This window comes from Candida metapsilosis, assembly GCF_017655625.1.
Source record: "Candida metapsilosis strain BP57 chromosome Unknown scaffold2, whole genome shotgun sequence".
Lineage (NCBI taxonomy): Eukaryota > Fungi > Ascomycota > Pichiomycetes > Serinales > Debaryomycetaceae > Lodderomyces > Lodderomyces metapsilosis.
In genome coordinates this window covers 2,305,083-2,321,614 of record NW_027138160.1, presented here as the reverse complement: position 1 = coordinate 2,321,614, position 16,532 = coordinate 2,305,083, and the positions used below count along the sequence as shown (strand labels likewise).

At 38.5% G+C, this 16,532-nt stretch overlaps 6 protein-coding genes across 6 annotated transcripts; 4 read left to right on the top strand and 2 right to left on the bottom strand. All coding sequences in view use genetic code 12, as the record gives it.

Annotated features, from left to right (window-relative positions):
- Positions 1–167: 167 nt before the first annotated feature.
- I9W82_002501 (E3 ubiquitin-protein ligase) lies at positions 168–2,102 on the top strand (the record flags this gene model as incomplete). The annotated part of the gene is made up of 1 exon (XM_067691364.1): positions 168–2,102. The coding sequence occupies one exon, from the start codon at positions 168–170 to the stop codon at positions 2,100–2,102; it is 1,935 nt and encodes a 644-aa protein (XP_067549736.1).
- A 35-nt stretch (positions 2,103–2,137) lies between these two features.
- RRN11 (Rrn11p) lies at positions 2,138–5,011 on the bottom strand (the record flags this gene model as incomplete). Its single annotated transcript, XM_067691363.1, has 1 exon — positions 2,138–5,011. The coding sequence occupies one exon, from the start codon at positions 5,009–5,011 to the stop codon at positions 2,138–2,140; it is 2,874 nt and encodes a 957-aa protein (XP_067549735.1).
- An 894-nt stretch (positions 5,012–5,905) lies between these two features.
- HSP60 (chaperone ATPase) lies at positions 5,906–7,594 on the top strand (the record flags this gene model as incomplete). The annotated part of the gene is made up of 1 exon (XM_067691360.1): positions 5,906–7,594. One exon carries the CDS (start codon positions 5,906–5,908, stop codon positions 7,592–7,594), a length of 1,689 nt encoding a protein of 562 aa, XP_067549734.1.
- An 83-nt stretch (positions 7,595–7,677) lies between these two features.
- Positions 7,678–8,961, bottom strand: CRZ2 (Crz2p; the record flags this gene model as incomplete). The annotated part of the gene is made up of 1 exon (XM_067691359.1): positions 7,678–8,961. The coding sequence occupies one exon, from the start codon at positions 8,959–8,961 to the stop codon at positions 7,678–7,680; it is 1,284 nt and encodes a 427-aa protein (XP_067549733.1).
- Positions 8,962–12,632: 3,671 nt separating this feature from the next.
- On the top strand, positions 12,633–13,841 carry STE2 (alpha-factor pheromone receptor; the record flags this gene model as incomplete). Its single annotated transcript, XM_067691358.1, has 1 exon — positions 12,633–13,841. One exon carries the CDS (start codon positions 12,633–12,635, stop codon positions 13,839–13,841), a length of 1,209 nt encoding a protein of 402 aa, XP_067549732.1.
- A 124-nt stretch (positions 13,842–13,965) lies between these two features.
- On the top strand, positions 13,966–15,195 carry I9W82_002496 (uncharacterized protein; the record flags this gene model as incomplete). Its single annotated transcript, XM_067691357.1, has 1 exon — positions 13,966–15,195. The coding sequence occupies one exon, from the start codon at positions 13,966–13,968 to the stop codon at positions 15,193–15,195; it is 1,230 nt and encodes a 409-aa protein (XP_067549731.1).
- Positions 15,196–16,532: the final 1,337 nt, after the last annotated feature.

The window sequence follows — 16,532 nt, the reverse complement described above, 5'->3', positions numbered from 1 at the left end:
TAATACTCGTATAGCAAGTGTTATAATAACTTGGTAGCGTGCATATAGATAGGGTTCTCCGAATTTGACACGAAACCCACTTTTTCTACATAATTAGGCAGCGTTTCTATCAAAGAGCACCACTAAATCTTAGAATCCTCCCACCACAGTCGACACTCGTATTCACAATGGACAAAACGACCCAATACATTGTCGGGTACACCTCGATATCCGTGGCACTACTAAGTTGGTCGATCTATGATTCACTATCCAAGTCATTCAACTATCTAATGTTTATCATAGAATTCACAGATGGATTGAAACTCGGTATATTTATAAATTCCATTGTGTTTGCCTTCCTAGTGATCAATAAGGTACTACAAGTGCTATTCTTTGGACCTCTTCGAATGATTGAAGTTGAACATTTGTTGGAGAAACTACCCATTTTTGGAATCAACTTACTTCTAAACTTGGCTACTGGTGACAGCAATGTTTTATTAAACGTATTGCTAATGGGGCTCGCCATGACATTCAAAGTGGTACATGTCATCATGTTTGATCGTTTGGAACTTTTGAATCTCCAAATTTACAACAAGTTGAATGATGATGAATTTGGCGATCGAGTTGAGTTAATCGATGTCGTTAAGCACTATGTACGCCTGATTAATCTTTGGCTCAATATCCTGCTTATTGGAATTGACTTTGTTGTGGCCAAGTTTCTTGTTTATGATGTTTTCCAAGGAGTCAATTCTTTCACTTGTTTATTGTTTGGATTTCAATTTGCTGTACAAGGGGTTGAAGCATTGACGAATTTTGCCAAGTTGCTTTTGGGATTCTATGAGATTGTGTTTTATAAAGTGAGAAAGAATAATAGAGAAGTGGAGAGGGAAAGGGAACTCGCACGCGAAAGTGCCGAAGAAGCCGAAGCTGAAGCAGTGGAGGTGGAAGAAGTAGAAACAGGAGAGGCGGAAGCTCCACAAGTGGAGACAGGAGAAGAAGAAACTGCAGATGTCAATGATGACTCCACAGAAGATGCAGAGACTGCCGAAGCTGAGCTTGATATTGATGATGATAGTGAGCTAGATTTCGTTTGGGAAAACAAACCTTACTACAGCAAAGCCATTGATATTTCATCTGCATTACTAACAGCCAGCTCCTATATTGCCTTTATTTATCTTTTAACTATACACTCAGGATTGTCATTGCCATTGTCTATGCTTCAAGGAACTTACTCATCTTTAAGAAAAGCTTGGATTCAAGTTTCACAGCTTGTGTCGCTTATTGAATCGTCTAAAAGGTTAGAGACCCAATTACCAAATGCAACCAAGGAGGACTTGGAACGATCCGACAATTCATGTCTCATTTGTCTCGATGATATGTACTCGGTTGATGAATATCATAGGTTATTCAAAAAGCCTCAAGCACCTAGAAGAGTCCCTAAAAAATTGCAATGTAATCATATATTGCATATGGGATGCTTGAAGGAATGGTTGGAGAGATCTGACAGCTGCCCATTATGTAGGCGAAAAGTATTTGGTCCTCTCAATGCTGGAGAACGAGCCCAACAGCGAGCAAATGAACAGCAACGAGACATGAATGATAACCAAGGAAACCAAGAGATGGAGCCACAACCCGAACCACAAGCACAACCACAACCAGAGCAAAGAGTAGAGCCTCCACAACCTACTCCAAGTGCGACGATACCAATACAATATCAAGCGGACAGCTCTTCATCTTCTCCATCTAGCAATGACACTGCTAGTATTGTCGCTACTGTTGACCGACAGACTGAAATATTGCGAAACTCTGCAGTGTCAAATATTGCACCCGTTGAAGGGAGCTCAAGAGATGTGGAGTCAATGAACCCATCGCAGACTTCAACTGAGCATGCTGCCACTGCTTACTCGTCAACTTCGGCTGCCAATGATCTTTATCAAACAATTCATCTCCCTTCGACAGCAGTAATACCACCTGACTGGGTCGTACTTCCATTAGAGCACACAGATGAGGACGGCGTCGATTTCAAAGTGAGCTTATCGACTGAGACACAAGCGAACTTGAAGATTCGTGAAAGGGGCAGAAGCAGGGATTTGAGATTTTACGACACACCAAAAAGTAGTTAATGTATGTACATAATGAAATCTATAATGCATTATTTCTATTTAATCAACCCCCGTTTCCCTTTTGCTTTATTCTGCTTACGATTGTACTTTTGTTTCCTCTCCTTGCGATGTAATTGCTTTCTCACCTTCAAGTCCTTTTTTAATTGTCTATCCCTCTTTCGTTTATGTTTATTCTTTGACTTCCATTTTTCATCCAGCTTAAGTCGTCTCTGATGTAGTTCGATACTGTTTCTTCTATGATCAAAACTGCTGACAAGTGAGTCCTCAATGCTGTCATCGGCACTAGCCAGAGGTGTCAATAGATTTGAGGAATTACCAGTATTTGAAGCATGATTTGAGTTACTCGTTGATAGCAGTCCCAATGATGGAGCGTAATCGGTACCAGAACTTTCCAAGCGTCTAGCCTTCTCTTCATCGCCGATATGACTAGTAAACGTCTCCTGATCATTATCCAGTGGTAACTCATCATCATCAATTTGAGACCACTCTAAATCCCAGTCATCATTAGTCATTCTACTTTCCTCATCGGATACGGCTGACAAGCCGTTATTGGGCTCTTTGGACAAAGATGGCTCTTGACTTCTCATATGCATTGGGGATGAGTTTACTGAGATATCTTCGTCTCCAATTTGAGACCACTCTAGGCCAAAGCCATTGTCTTGTAATTCAGTTTTGTTTGCCAATTTTACTGAAGAATGCTTGTCCAATGTGCCATCCTCATCAAATGTTCTGTCCACAAGCTTTTCATTCTGATTTCCTCCAAAAGAACCAGTTTCAACTTCAGAACCATCAGTCTGGGACCATTTGAGCTCATAATCAGGTTTGTTTTCCTCTCCTTGTGACGACAATACAGAATCATCAACTTGCTTCACCAGTTCTGACACATTAACTCGGTTATGTTCATCTCCACGAGGCGAACTCCAGCCATTCAATCCTTCCCCAAAGGAGCTATACAGGATGCTTCCTTTTTGATCAGTTGCTTCATCATCTTCGGGGTCTGAATCTATCTGTCCCCAATCATCGTCCATGTCAAAGTCCATGTCAAAGTCCATATCCTGATCTAGCTCTGCAACATCATCATTGTCTTGTTGTATGGGCATTGTGCGATCACCATTGAAGATAACATTATCATGCTGGGTCGGCGTCTCATTTCGCAAGCTCTTAGTATCAATTTTTTGAGTGTCAACAAGCTCATCACTCAAATCTTGCTGGGTCGGTATCTCCGTTTGAATGATTTTCTGAGTGTCATTGAGCTCTTCACCCATCTCTTGCTCTTGTTCGGAATCTGAACTGATTTCACCCCACTCATTGTTATCATCAACTAACGTGTCTGTTTCTTCTTCAACCGCTTTATCCGGGCGCTTTTCTGAATGTTCTTCTCCTTCTGAATCAGAGTGAATTTGTGACCAATCATCGTCCGCGTTATAGTCATTTTCGTGGTCGAACACAGTTTCAGAATGGTAATCACGTTTATTTTGAGTTGAGGTGTCAAGAGGAGGTGACATGTCGTCCTGGTCAGATTCAATTTCATTCCAATCATCTCTCTCCATGATATCTGGAATAGTGTCGACGACAGTTGTCTCATTTGTTGCAAGTTTCCCCCTTTCAATTGAGCTATCAGCCTCATGCAATTTATCAACAATCATCTCCCACTGGGATTTTAGCTCCAATGCTGGCAATTCAAAACCAAATTCCTTACACTTTTTCACATTTGCTTCAATCTTGGACCAGTTTAAGTTAAGTAAATTGAGGCATTCTTTCATTGATCTGTACGTTGCACCTGTGTCATTAAACTTATCCAAGTCATGTTGCAACGCAAAATGATTCACTGCAGTACAACATTGACACAAATGGCATAATGCCACCATAAAATACAACACTCCTTCTCTGTGATAAGGAGGTTCCAAAATCAATTCCAAGATTTTATTCAATATTTGCTCGTATTCCTGTTGTACAAATAAGTGCCATAATGATGTTATCAAGTATAGAGGAGTCAAGGATCGTGTTCCCGATCTCCATGCAGGAGCAATAGAGGATCTATCACTCCTTTCAATGGATATCGTGTTTCTGTATCCAATAGTGAAGAACGAGTTTAAGTAGTTGAAAAATTTTGTAATGTTCATCGTTGCCGGCAACGAAGTTTTCATTGTACCGAGTTGAGTCAAAATTTCTATCCCCAAAGGCCAAACTTGTCTAATATCAACCATAGGAAACCTCATCATGATGCAAAAAAGCTTATAGGAGACATTCCAGTTCCTTCGTAGAATGTTAATATGCAATAATGTGTTGATGTTGTTGATGTGTTGATTAAGGACAGCATGGGTTGAGGTTACATTACTCTCTGGCATTATCTCCAACCCACTTGATTCAATAAAAAATCTAGTCTTTGTTAATGAATTACGAGTGTCAAATTCCTTGCTTAATTGGTCAAGCATTACACTGGACACTATATCGTACTCGTCATACTCTTCATCGTCATCTAAATCATCCACCTGTAAATCTAAGTCCAGGCTATCTTCGTTAAGATCATCAGGAACTGACGTATCCAAGAATTCATAAATCTCTTCAATCAATTGATCATTTCCAAATTGCTGGTCATGGGATCCCAATTTTGTCTTCTTCCTTTTCCCCTTCTGTTTTGACTTGTCCTCCTCCTTTTCAGTGATAGATCTATGCCACACCTCGAATGTCTCCTCCGGCTTCATTCTCCGATGAACTTCATTATGAATCAATCGTAAAACATATCTCTTTACCTCAGGATGTCGTAGCTTCCTCTTTCGCAAGGATGATGAGGCTTGATAAATGGTTTCAAATTTCTTTAACTCTACATATTTGGATATTAATTGGGTTGTATTGCGTTTGGTCCGTCGTAGTTTGTGATCGGTATCTGTTATATCTTCAAATATCATATATGGGGACTTGTTACTGGTTGGATCAGTTGCTATATCATGTTCACTTGATGTGGAGGTTGAGTTGCACTAGATAGGTCAAATTTGTTTACGATATTTTTTTTTTTCTTCTCTCTTGTGATGTGATGAGATCAAACTTTCCAACACAAACCAATATTCTTTTAGCACACGTATATTACGTCCCGGACACTGTTAAGTTTCATGGATAGCATTATTGAGTGCGTGGCATCATGAATACGATGGTTTGTGAATCTCCACGTAGAAATCAGCATTTCGTGACATGAGTGCTTGAACTCACAAACAATGCAATTCATGACGGACGAGTAGAGTTTGTCTGTATCAACTCGACTATATAGCTAGAGGGATTCTACTCTTGATTCTATCCATTTACTTGAAGGTGACCACTATCGCTATTCTGGGGTCTTCCGCCAAGGAGACATCGCCCTCCCTAAAAAACTTCGACTTATCCCAAAACAGAGGCAATAAACAATCTTTTTTAAAAACCGATCTTTTGAGGTATCTTTTTATATTAAATAAGCTTCACCTAGCTCTCTATCATTCATTAGTATGTTCGCCGATTTTTTATGTTCAGTTTTTTATTTTTCTTTTTTTGCAGCCAAATTCTCGTTTCACACCACCTTTGCGACCAAGAAATTCTCCCTAGAGTTTACATACCCGGCGCCGCAACTTCCGTTCTCGGTCCAAATTTAGTGCGAAGATGAATTCTTCATATTATTTTTCTGTTTCTCAACAATTAAAAGAGTTTGGAACTTTCTGGAATTTTTTTTTCCACTCTCGCACGCACGATTTAAATGGGAAATTAATTTTTTTTTTTCACAGTTTTTCAAATAACCCTTTCTTTGGAACCCCATCTAGATCATCATCACCGTCATCATGTTGAAAGCTAACAATAGACAATTACAACAAGCTACAAAGAACTTTGTCCGTCATGCTTCTTACAACCAATTGCAATTTGGAATCGAAGGAAGAGCTGCATTGTTAAAGGGAGTTAACACTTTGGCTGATGCAGTTTCTGTCACCTTGGGACCAAAAGGTAGAAACGTTTTGATTGAACAACAGTTTGGTGCTCCAAAAATCACCAAGGATGGTGTCACCGTTGCTAAATCTATTACTTTGCAAGATAAATTTGAAAACTTGGGAGCTAAATTGTTGCAAGAAGTTGCTTCAAAGACTAATGAAAGTGCCGGTGATGGTACTACTTCAGCTACTGTTTTGGGTAGATCCATTTTCACTGAGTCAGTTAGAAACGTTGCTGCTGGATGTAATCCAATGGATTTGAGAAGAGGTTCACAAGCCGCCGTTGATGCAGTTGTTGAATTCTTGCAAAAGAACAAGAAGGAGATTACTACTGCTGAAGAAATCGCTCAAGTTGCCACCATTTCTGCTAATGGAGATAAAGCTATTGGTGATTTGATTGCTTCTGCCATGGAAAAAGTTGGCAAAGAGGGTGTCATTACCATCAAGGAAGGTAAAACTTTGGAAGATGAGTTGGAAGTAACTGAAGGTATGAAATTTGACCGTGGTTACATTTCTCCATATTTCATTACCAACACCAAAACCGGAAAGGTTGAATTTGAAAACCCATTGGTCTTGTTGTCTGAAAAGAAGATTTCCAGTATACAAGATATTTTGCCATCTTTGGAAATCTCCAACCAAACTAGAAGACCATTGTTGATTATTGCTGAAGATATCGATGGCGAAGCTTTGGCTGCATGTATTTTGAACAAGTTGAGAGGTCAAGTCCAAGTTTGTGCTGTTAAAGCACCAGGATTTGGTGACAACAGAAAAAACACTTTGGGTGATATTGCTATCCTTACTGGTGGTACTGTTTTCACTGAAGAGTTGGATATTAAACCAGAAAATGCCACCGTTGATTTGCTTGGTAAAGCTGGATCAATTACTGTTACCAAAGAAGACACTGTTGTCCTTAATGGTGAAGGAGCTAAGGAAAACATTGAACAAAGAGTTGAACAAATCAAATCCGTTATTGATGATGCACAAACCTCTGAATATGAAAGGGAAAAATTACAAGAACGTTTAGCCAAATTGTCTGGTGGTGTTGCTGTCATTAGAGTTGGTGGTTCTTCCGAAGTTGAAGTTGGTGAAAAGAAGGATAGATATGATGATGCTCTTAATGCAACTAGAGCTGCTGTTGATGAAGGTATTTTGCCAGGTGGTGGTACTGCATTGATCAAAGCAGTTCCAGTATTGGAAGATTTGAAGTCCAAATGTCACATCTTTGATCAAAAATTGGGTATGCAAATCATCCAAAGAGCCATCACTCAACCATGTAAACAAATAATGGACAACAGTGGTGTCCAATCTGAAGTTATTGTTTCCAAGGTGGAAGAGAACCCAGATTTCACATGGGGTTACAATGCTGCCACCAACGAGTACGGTAACTTGATCCAACAAGGTATCATTGACCCATTCAGAGTTGTCAAGAGTGGATTAACTGATGCTGTTGGTGTTGCATCTCTTTTGGCCACCACTGAGTGTGTTATTGCAACTGCTGGAAAGGAAGAACCAGCTGCACCAGGAGGAGCCCCACCAATGTTTTAAATAAGAGTACATAAGAAACAATTTCCTGTCTATAGTATTATAAATATAACGATTAAAATTGATGTAAGAGAAATTTATATATTCTACCTATTATGTATCATCCGCCTGATCATATTTGAATTATCATAATCCTCTTCAGTGAAACTTTTCTGGTCCGTAGTCAATGGGTTCATAGCATTGATTCCACCCATAGCCTGTAGTATCGAGCCTGGAGCATCAGCTGGGAAAGCATCAATACCAGTAGCAGCACCACTTTGCTCTAATCTTTTAGCTTCATCCATCAATGGTCTAATGCACATCCAACCAGTTTCAGTTCTGAAATGTCGAGCCAATGCATCGCTTCTAGCGAATTTCTTTCCACAACCCCATTTGGTGACTCCATCTTTCAAGTAACCTTCACAGCTAAAGTTTTTAGCTCCCTTGTGTAATTGCTCATGTCTTTTCCTATCATGAGATCGACAGAATCTTTTGCTACAATGAGCACAAGCATATGGTTTCTCATTGGAATGAGAACGCATATGTGATTTCAAGTTGTATGGCTTAAGAAAGACTTTATCACATGAAGGACATGGAAATCTTTCTTCTTCCGCTGTGGGTGTTTGTAATATCGATGATAATGATTTTTTGTCATTTCTTTTTCTTCTTTTACGTTTGAGTGAGGGAGATATTGTGTAGGAGACAAGTGATGAGTAGTCAATTTCGTTCTCGGGTATGGGTGTAGGTAACAAGTGTTGTGACTGTTGTTGTTGTTGTTGCTGCTGTTGTTGTTGTTGTTGTTGTAGTTGTTGCTGTTGTTGTTGGTAATGATGATATGTATAATGTGGGTGTGTTTGTGGGTAACTGTATTGAGACGATGAAGAAGACGTAATTGAGGAACTAGCAGATTGCAAAGGATTTGCAGACGAAAGCGAGGAGGCAGCTGGTGGGAAGGTTGTGTTTTTATCTGGTAGTGAAACAGGACTTAAGGGAAAACGATTAGTATACTTTCCATTGGTGTTTGCGGTTGAGTTATAGTTGGGAAGAGCAATGTATGGTTGTCCTAATGTATAATCTTGTTGGGCAAAGTAAGGGAAGCTGCTGTTGCTATTTGGAGCTCCCATGGATCCATTCGAATAAGCCATATCTGGTTGTATTTGTGATGGTGCTTGTGGCTGCAAGACATTTATTGAAGGGAGCTGTTTGAGTTGTGGTTGCAAATAGCTATTCGATTGTAGCTGACTGTATGGCTGTGATTGCAGGTATGGTTTGTACTCAGGAATGAAATTGTAGTTTGCATTTGCTTGGTAAGAATCTGATCCACTGAGATTATGGGAGTTATCAGTGTATCCACTCCTGGATCCACCTTCTTGTGTGTATGGAAAGCTCATTGAGTTATGTGGTAAATGGATGTTATCAATAGTAGTTGGTTGCTCAAGTAGGGCCATAATCTGTCACAGTGATTTTTTTTAGAATCCCGTGAATGTGTATGTCTTTTTGTATAGATATACGGTTTGTATAAATATTTCTTGGCGACACAAAGTATATAATAAGTCCCTGCTGTTTGATAAGGAAGTAGTGTTTCTATTAGCTAGACTAACTAAAATTAAATGATGATCTTCAAATAAATGTAGGGAATTTAAGGATATATTTATACAAACACAGAATATAACTTTTGAATTGTTTAATTTCTTTAAAGGTTTATGACGTTTAACAATAAAAACAAAGAAAATTGAATTTATTTAATATGTGAATCAAAAAAAAATCGGACATATGTTCCTCCGGCGATTAAAACTAAATAAAAGCGAACATACATAATAGATATAATATTCACAAAGTAAAGCACGGTTTGTGTAGTTTCACTAAAAATGTGGTAGTGTATCTAGCTCAAAAGACTTAACCGATGTACATTAAGCAATATAGTTATGTACTAAAGGAGTTAAATGTGTGGTGCAATCAAACTGTGAGTAATTCTCTTTAAGTATATATGCAGTATGAATTTAATTCACAATACCAATACAATATTAAACAAGAGAACATTGAAAACACAATATGCAATATCAACAACAAACAACGGAAAAAGAATCGCCAAGAAAAATATATTTGTTGGCTTAACTTCATAGAACCTCTATTCCCCGTACGTACAAGTGAATACATTCTCGGTGATTGAAACTTTGATAAGCCTCTGCGTCTAAGTCAATCACCTTGTGATGGAAACAGCAAGGCTGGATGAGGAAACTGAGGGGTATTCAAGGAGGAGGATATACTAGCACCACGTATATGCTGGCGGAGTTAAAGTTGTGTTTGCATAGCCTCGTTCATATTTCATTTTCCATTTTTTTACCTGCTGATTTTTTTTACGTGTTTGCATTGCATAAATTTTATGGTGGAGAAAAATTTCAGAGACTTCAAGAGATAGGCATTTGTGGTATCAGACGACTCAAGAAGATTCCCACATATCCCTTCCTCTTTCTAGATCTCGTATGTGACCACAGGACATCTGAAAAAGAAATTAATAATAGCGAGAATAGTTCCGTTTACGAATTGTTGAGAGCCAGAAGAGCACACAAAAGTGCGCTTATCTCAACCAATAATATTTATTTATTCTGCGTTGCCTTCGTTTCACCATTTTAGCATTTGTCGTCAGCAAAGGGTCTCATAGAAGATGGGAAGTGCTGCGGTCTATTGCTTTAGTCTTCATTGTCATATGTTTCGATTCTAGATTAGGTTCATCACCTGTGCGTCCTGTACGATCGGGTACTGTAGAGCCATTCTTGCGTAATATGGTTATTGTGTAAAAATATGTATTACGAATAAAAACAACTCAATACTTTTTAAAATAATTCCCTGATAGGGTACATTACTTTTTTTTTTTATTGTTTTTAATCACCGAATTTCTTGGCAAATAGGCTTAGTGAAGTAGCAAGCCATCTATAATTCCTTTGTTTATTACTCATTTCAAACACCGAGTATGATAAGCCTTGTCATTCCCCTTTAGGAAGGCTGAGTTTGAATGGCATGACTTCTTTTTCTATACTGCTCCCTGATAGGAGCTGTCAGTGTGTCTAGAATGTTTACGAACAATGTGAGTCCATTCTTAAAAAATGTAACGACATTTGCTTTTGAAATTTTTTTTTTTTTCTTAGTTTTGTGTTTGTGTGGTATGCATTTTATTTCTTTTTAGAAATTTCGGAAATAAAGATTGAGGGAGCCTCCTCTCCGACAAAAAATTTATGAGCACTAATCTACTAACTATATTGCTACATCATCTTCAAAAGTTGTCCAGTGCATACACAAGGCATGAGCTCATATTATTTTTATACAGAGCTACTCTTCTAGACCTAATAGTGCCTTATTAGCTAAGAAGTTTTAACAAGAATCGCACACTTTTTGCTTTTGAAATACTGCTTGTTAATTTTTTTTTCTTCTGTGACATTCGGATCGATATGACACAAACCTCACTCTTTTGTTATAATCTACAATAAGTCTCGGATCGGACATATTGACCTCTTTAGAGAATAAAAGGTCTATCCCTGCATCATAACCGGTTTCGCTTTACCGACCATTTCGGAGCTAAACCATAGTAGAAATGTGATCCTGGGTCCATTCACTGCAGAGGCTGTGTGGGTGAAATCTAGATCAGAGGCTTATGCTGTTTATGCAAATTGAACGGAAGAAGTCTAAAAAATCGCTTGCTTCCAGCACATGCACCAAAAAGGTTATGAGCCTATTTTTTTTTTTTTTTTTTTTTTGCAAATCGTCTCACTAGTGCTTTGCATACGTATGAACTATTTTGACGGTGGTATCCTCAGGCTTCGTTTATGACATCATAGCAAATATCCCACTGTGAATTTCAAAGTAGAATATGAAGAGGAGAACGTGCTTCCATTAGAAATCTTTTTAAGCTTTTTTAGTCAACCAACAAAAACAATGGTTATCGAGTAACCCTTGAGTGTCAAATTCATGGCTTACGGTTATATCAAAGTTGAGTTAGTGAATTGGAAAGTCTAAACGAATGTATTTGTTTTCAAACTTCTTCAAGCAATTAGTTGTATTCCGGATTAAACCACGGTGTGAGAAGACTCGAGAATTACTTCCCCGTAGCCTCCACGTGCTCAAAAGCTTACTTTATCGAATCATTGATATTAAAATCGATAAGGAGTGATTCCATAGTATTTACTCATCACGACGTATCTGAGATGTTACGGTTGAGAGTGTAAAAGCTGAAACCAAATTACACTTACTTCTTTGACGTTCAATGATATTGTGTTAGATGCCTTGAGAAGCAAATCATTATATGCTATGGAGCTTACTATATGCATAAAGGGATTTACTGATGGCATGACTTGTGAGTGGTAAACACACTTGATGACAGAACGAAAAGACAAGAAAATATGGAGGTGCTGCACTGATCGGGGATTAATGGCATTTTGAAAATACACACCATAGAGAGAGCTACACACTCGTGACATCTTGAGCCAAGAAATCTGCATCGTAGCTTCCCATGTTTCACATTTAAACTACAAACAACGATAAATACATGATTCATTTAAGTGATATGAATGTAGGGCTCACATTTCGTTTTGCTTTCTGGTTTCCTGTATCATGGTATACCGCTGAAGCATCCTTCACTGGACACTTGAGATAGTGCCAACAAGAGCATATGACACACCAACCCATCTTCAACCGCCGCGTTCAATGTCATAGGGCTTCAGGTATCTATTTTTTTTTCTCGCACATTGTCAAGTCCCAATCCGGTAATTTTTTTTGCAACAATTGAAATTATTTTACTAAATATTTCTTCATCTTCTGCGTGCTTACCCGAGCGCAACTTGTAAGGCCCTAACATCAGGATACACAGTTTAAGCTTTTAATCGAGGGCTGTTTCAGAAATTATCCATATTGAGACAAATGAATAGCTTTATTGCCATAGAAAATATCAAAAATTACAAGAAACCTGAAACTTGAGTTAATTTTTAACATGACATATAAACTGGGTCTACAATCCTTATTCACACTTGCATCCATTTTTTCCTTTTTTTTTTTTCCACTAACTTCAATTATGGATCAAATCGTATCTAATTTAAGCTCGGGTGACATTTTTGTCACAATCACCATTCCAAATGAGGAAGATGGTACTTATGAAGTGCCATTTTACGTTATTGATCAATACCACAATTCGAAAATGGAAAATGCCGTTATTCTTGGTGCCACTATTGGAGCTTGCTCCATGTTGTTGATAATGTTGATCGGTATCTTGTTTAAAAATTTCAACAAATTGAAGAAATCATTACTTTTCAACTTGAATTTTGCAGTTTTGTTAATGCTTATTATGAGATCAGCTTGTTATATCAACTACTTGATGAATAACTTATCCAGTATTAGTTTCTTCTTTACTGGTATTTTCAATGGTGAATCATTCATGAGTTCGGATGCTGCTAATGCTTTCAAGGTGATCTTAGTTGCCCTTATTGAGTTATCCTTGACTTATCAAATCTACATCATGTTCAAGACACCAACATTGAAAGTTTGGGGAGTCATTGCTTCCTTGTTAGCTGGTGCTTTAGGATTGGCAACAATTGCAACTCAAATCTACACCACAGTTATGTCACACATCAACTTCGTTAACGGAACAACTGGATCACCGCTGCAAATTGTAACGGCTTGGATGGATATGCCAACAATTTTATTCTCCGTTAGTGTCAATGTACTTTCATTGTTTTTGGTATGCAAATTGGGATTAGCAATAAGGACAAGAAGGTACTTGGGATTGAAACAATTTGATGCATTCCACATCTTATTCATCATGTCAACTCAAACAATGATTATCCCATCCATTATCCTTTTCGTTCATTATTTCGACCAAGACGACTCACAGACTACTTTAGTCAATGTGTCTTTATTATTAGTGGTTATTTCATTACCATTGAGTTCATTATGGGCCCAAACAGCAAACAATGTCAGACGTATAGATACTTCTCCAAGTATGTCTTTTATTTCAAGAGAAGCATCCAATCGAAGTGGTCAAGAGACTTTGCATAGCGGTGCCAAGATCTCAAAATACAACACGTCAAATACAGTCAATTCAACCCCTGGTACATTGAAAGATGATTCGTCGTTCATTTTGGATAGACCTATTGAGCAAGATAAAGTCGATACTGGATTACCCAAGGATTTGGAAAAGTTTTTAAACAACGATTTCAACGAAGGTGATGATGGTATGATTGCTAGGGAGATTACGATGTTGAAAACACAGCATCCTAGACAATAGGTGGGCATAAATTTGTATATGGTTTTTCGTTTTAGTGCTTTCTATTTAGTGTTTTTTTTATCAACGTTGAGAAAAATAATGAGCTTGTAATTAGTCCTCTTTTTCAACTGACCATCTTAACGAAATGGTTGCAGAACCAGTCCTGGCAACCATTCAAGTTCTTAATAAAGCGATCAATGACACCAATGCCTTTATAAGCAAACAACTGGAAAAACTACAACACTCAGACCTGTTGAATAAAATTTTTCATCATGATTCAACCGATGTACCGCCATCGTCACAGACATCCAAGATCGACTCCCTTTTCAATCGCGTGGTGAGTAATATTAACAATCATAAGCTTGCTTATACTTCGGTGCTAGGGATCGGACTAGGCTATACATTGTATCAAGTTCTGAAGAGATATGCAAACGATTCAGAACGTGTTAATAGAAGGGTTCCTAAACTACCTAATGGGGCACGAACTGATGCTGTGTTCATCTTTGGGTCATTCACAGATCATTTAACAAGGTTGCTCATCTACGATTTAGAAAAAAGGGGGTTTACGGTATTCTGTTCTATATTAGATTCCACTGATGCTCAATACGTCAAGTCAAATAAGGTTAGTGAAGATATAAGATTCTTGGATTTCACTAAAGGTTCAGTTGAAAGTACCGCTGGTGAACTTAATGAGATTTTGAAAACTGCAGTTGTGCCATTTGCTGGTGCCAGACCATATTATCTTTGTTTAAAAGCAACCATTTTTGCACCAGGTTGGCATTTCCCAGTGGGTCCAGTAGAGAATACTAGTATTGCTACATGGAAGAAGTTGAACAATCGAATACAAATGGTAATGGAGGTCCTTACTTGTGGGTTGCTTCAGATTGCCAGAACTCAAAAAGCCAAATTTATTCAACTAAGCAATAACATAAGCTCATTAAATCTTCCATATCATGCACCAGAGTCCATTTTCCAAAATGAATTGAACAACTTGTTTACAATCCTAGGTCGTGAATTACGACAATATGGAATGTCAGTTACTCAAATTAACGTGGGCAATATCAAAACTTCAAATCAAAAAATCAATTCGAAAAGTAGAATTGAAAGTTTGGTAAATTCTGAAACTAGAGCATGGACCTCGGAAATGAGAGATTTGTATGGTTCAGATTTTGCCAAGATTCAATTTAAAAGTAATGCAATTAGAGGAAGTGGTGGTAAAGGTACCCCAGTAAAAGACTTGTTTCATTTGATATTTGACACCATTTACGCAAAGAAAAGTCCACCTGTAACTTTCTGTGGTAAAGGTGCTCGCTTTTACTATTGGCTTGCAAGGATCTTACCTTCATCTTGGCTTGGATGGTATTTATCATGGTAGTATCCAAACCAACTTGTACATAGTTTAACCAAAATGCACGACTCTCACTCTTTTGCCATCATTGTTTTTCAAAAAGAGCAAAAAAAATTTTCCTCCTCTTCTTCATCTCTTTTTTCTTTTTTTTTCCTCTTTACGTCCATAAACAAAGAATTGTCATCGAAGCTTACAAAAGGGCATGTCTTCGTGTCATGTCATACTTTTTAGTATACATCTTTGCTTCGGGGAAAGTCTCCTGTCAACACAGGCGGAAACGCAATAGAATATCATCAATTCTATACAGCATTGCGTCCTTGAGCATCCTACCCTTATCCAGGGCGTAGTCTTGTTTTTGGGAAGCTTCGGCCTCCCAGGAGAACCCCTGAAGCAGTTTTCTGTCTCACGGTAGTATCCCCTGACTCGTCTCTCTCACAATGAGAGGGCATGCTTGCACCCAAAGTCATTTGGAAAAAGTGCCGTTGTGCACGTGATTGGAGATGATAGGCAGTGTCCTATACAATCGAGGTTCGGCGAATGTTGTAAATGTTCATGTTCGTGTGAGTATGTCTTGGAGTGAGAGCACGTCTGGTGCACTCCGGTAGGGCATGTCAATTTCATGGTTGTAATGCAGTTCGGTGGAGATTATCGGTCGGTCATTGGTTGATCCTGGTTGTGGTTCGAGAACTTCTGAGACCTTCGGCTCTGGACATTTTACTAGCCCATAATTTCTGGGCCCATTCTCCCCATTCGTGGTGGAGATTGTCTTTTTCCGCTTATGTGGTTAAAGCTCTGGTATGTGTCTATTCCACTATTTGGGGCCAGAGTTTTTGTTCTTACTGCTATGGAGTCTGCCACACTGAATCGATTCTGCCGTGTCCCATGCTGTTTGTTACCATTGGTGTGTTCGTGACTGGTTTTGTTCCATGCAAGCGAAACCCAAGAAACTCAGAGGAGACCAGAGAATGGAAGCTTTCGGTGCAGTGGGCATGTTGTGGATTTGAAGGGTTATGTTTAGTTTTCTTGGATGGTGCATGGAGGTTCCTGGTTGGGTATTTAATTTCCCAGCTGGATGATTTGCGACTCTAGGGCCTTTTCTGGCTCTAGGGTTGTTGCCAAATTTGACAATGGGGCTTTGTGTCCTAGACGAAAGTCATGACGATTGGTTGTCAGTTTTGTTACAATCAACCCAATGGAGCTTACTCTTGATTTATGGACGTCACCCACTTTTACTTATTTTTAAGCCTGTTATTTTGATAATTTCAGCACTGTCGAAGGTGCCAGGTTTGTTTATTTACTAATTTTTTACTCTAGGATTTCATATATCTCGGAGGAAAGAAAGGTATCTTCACCTGGGGTTTGAG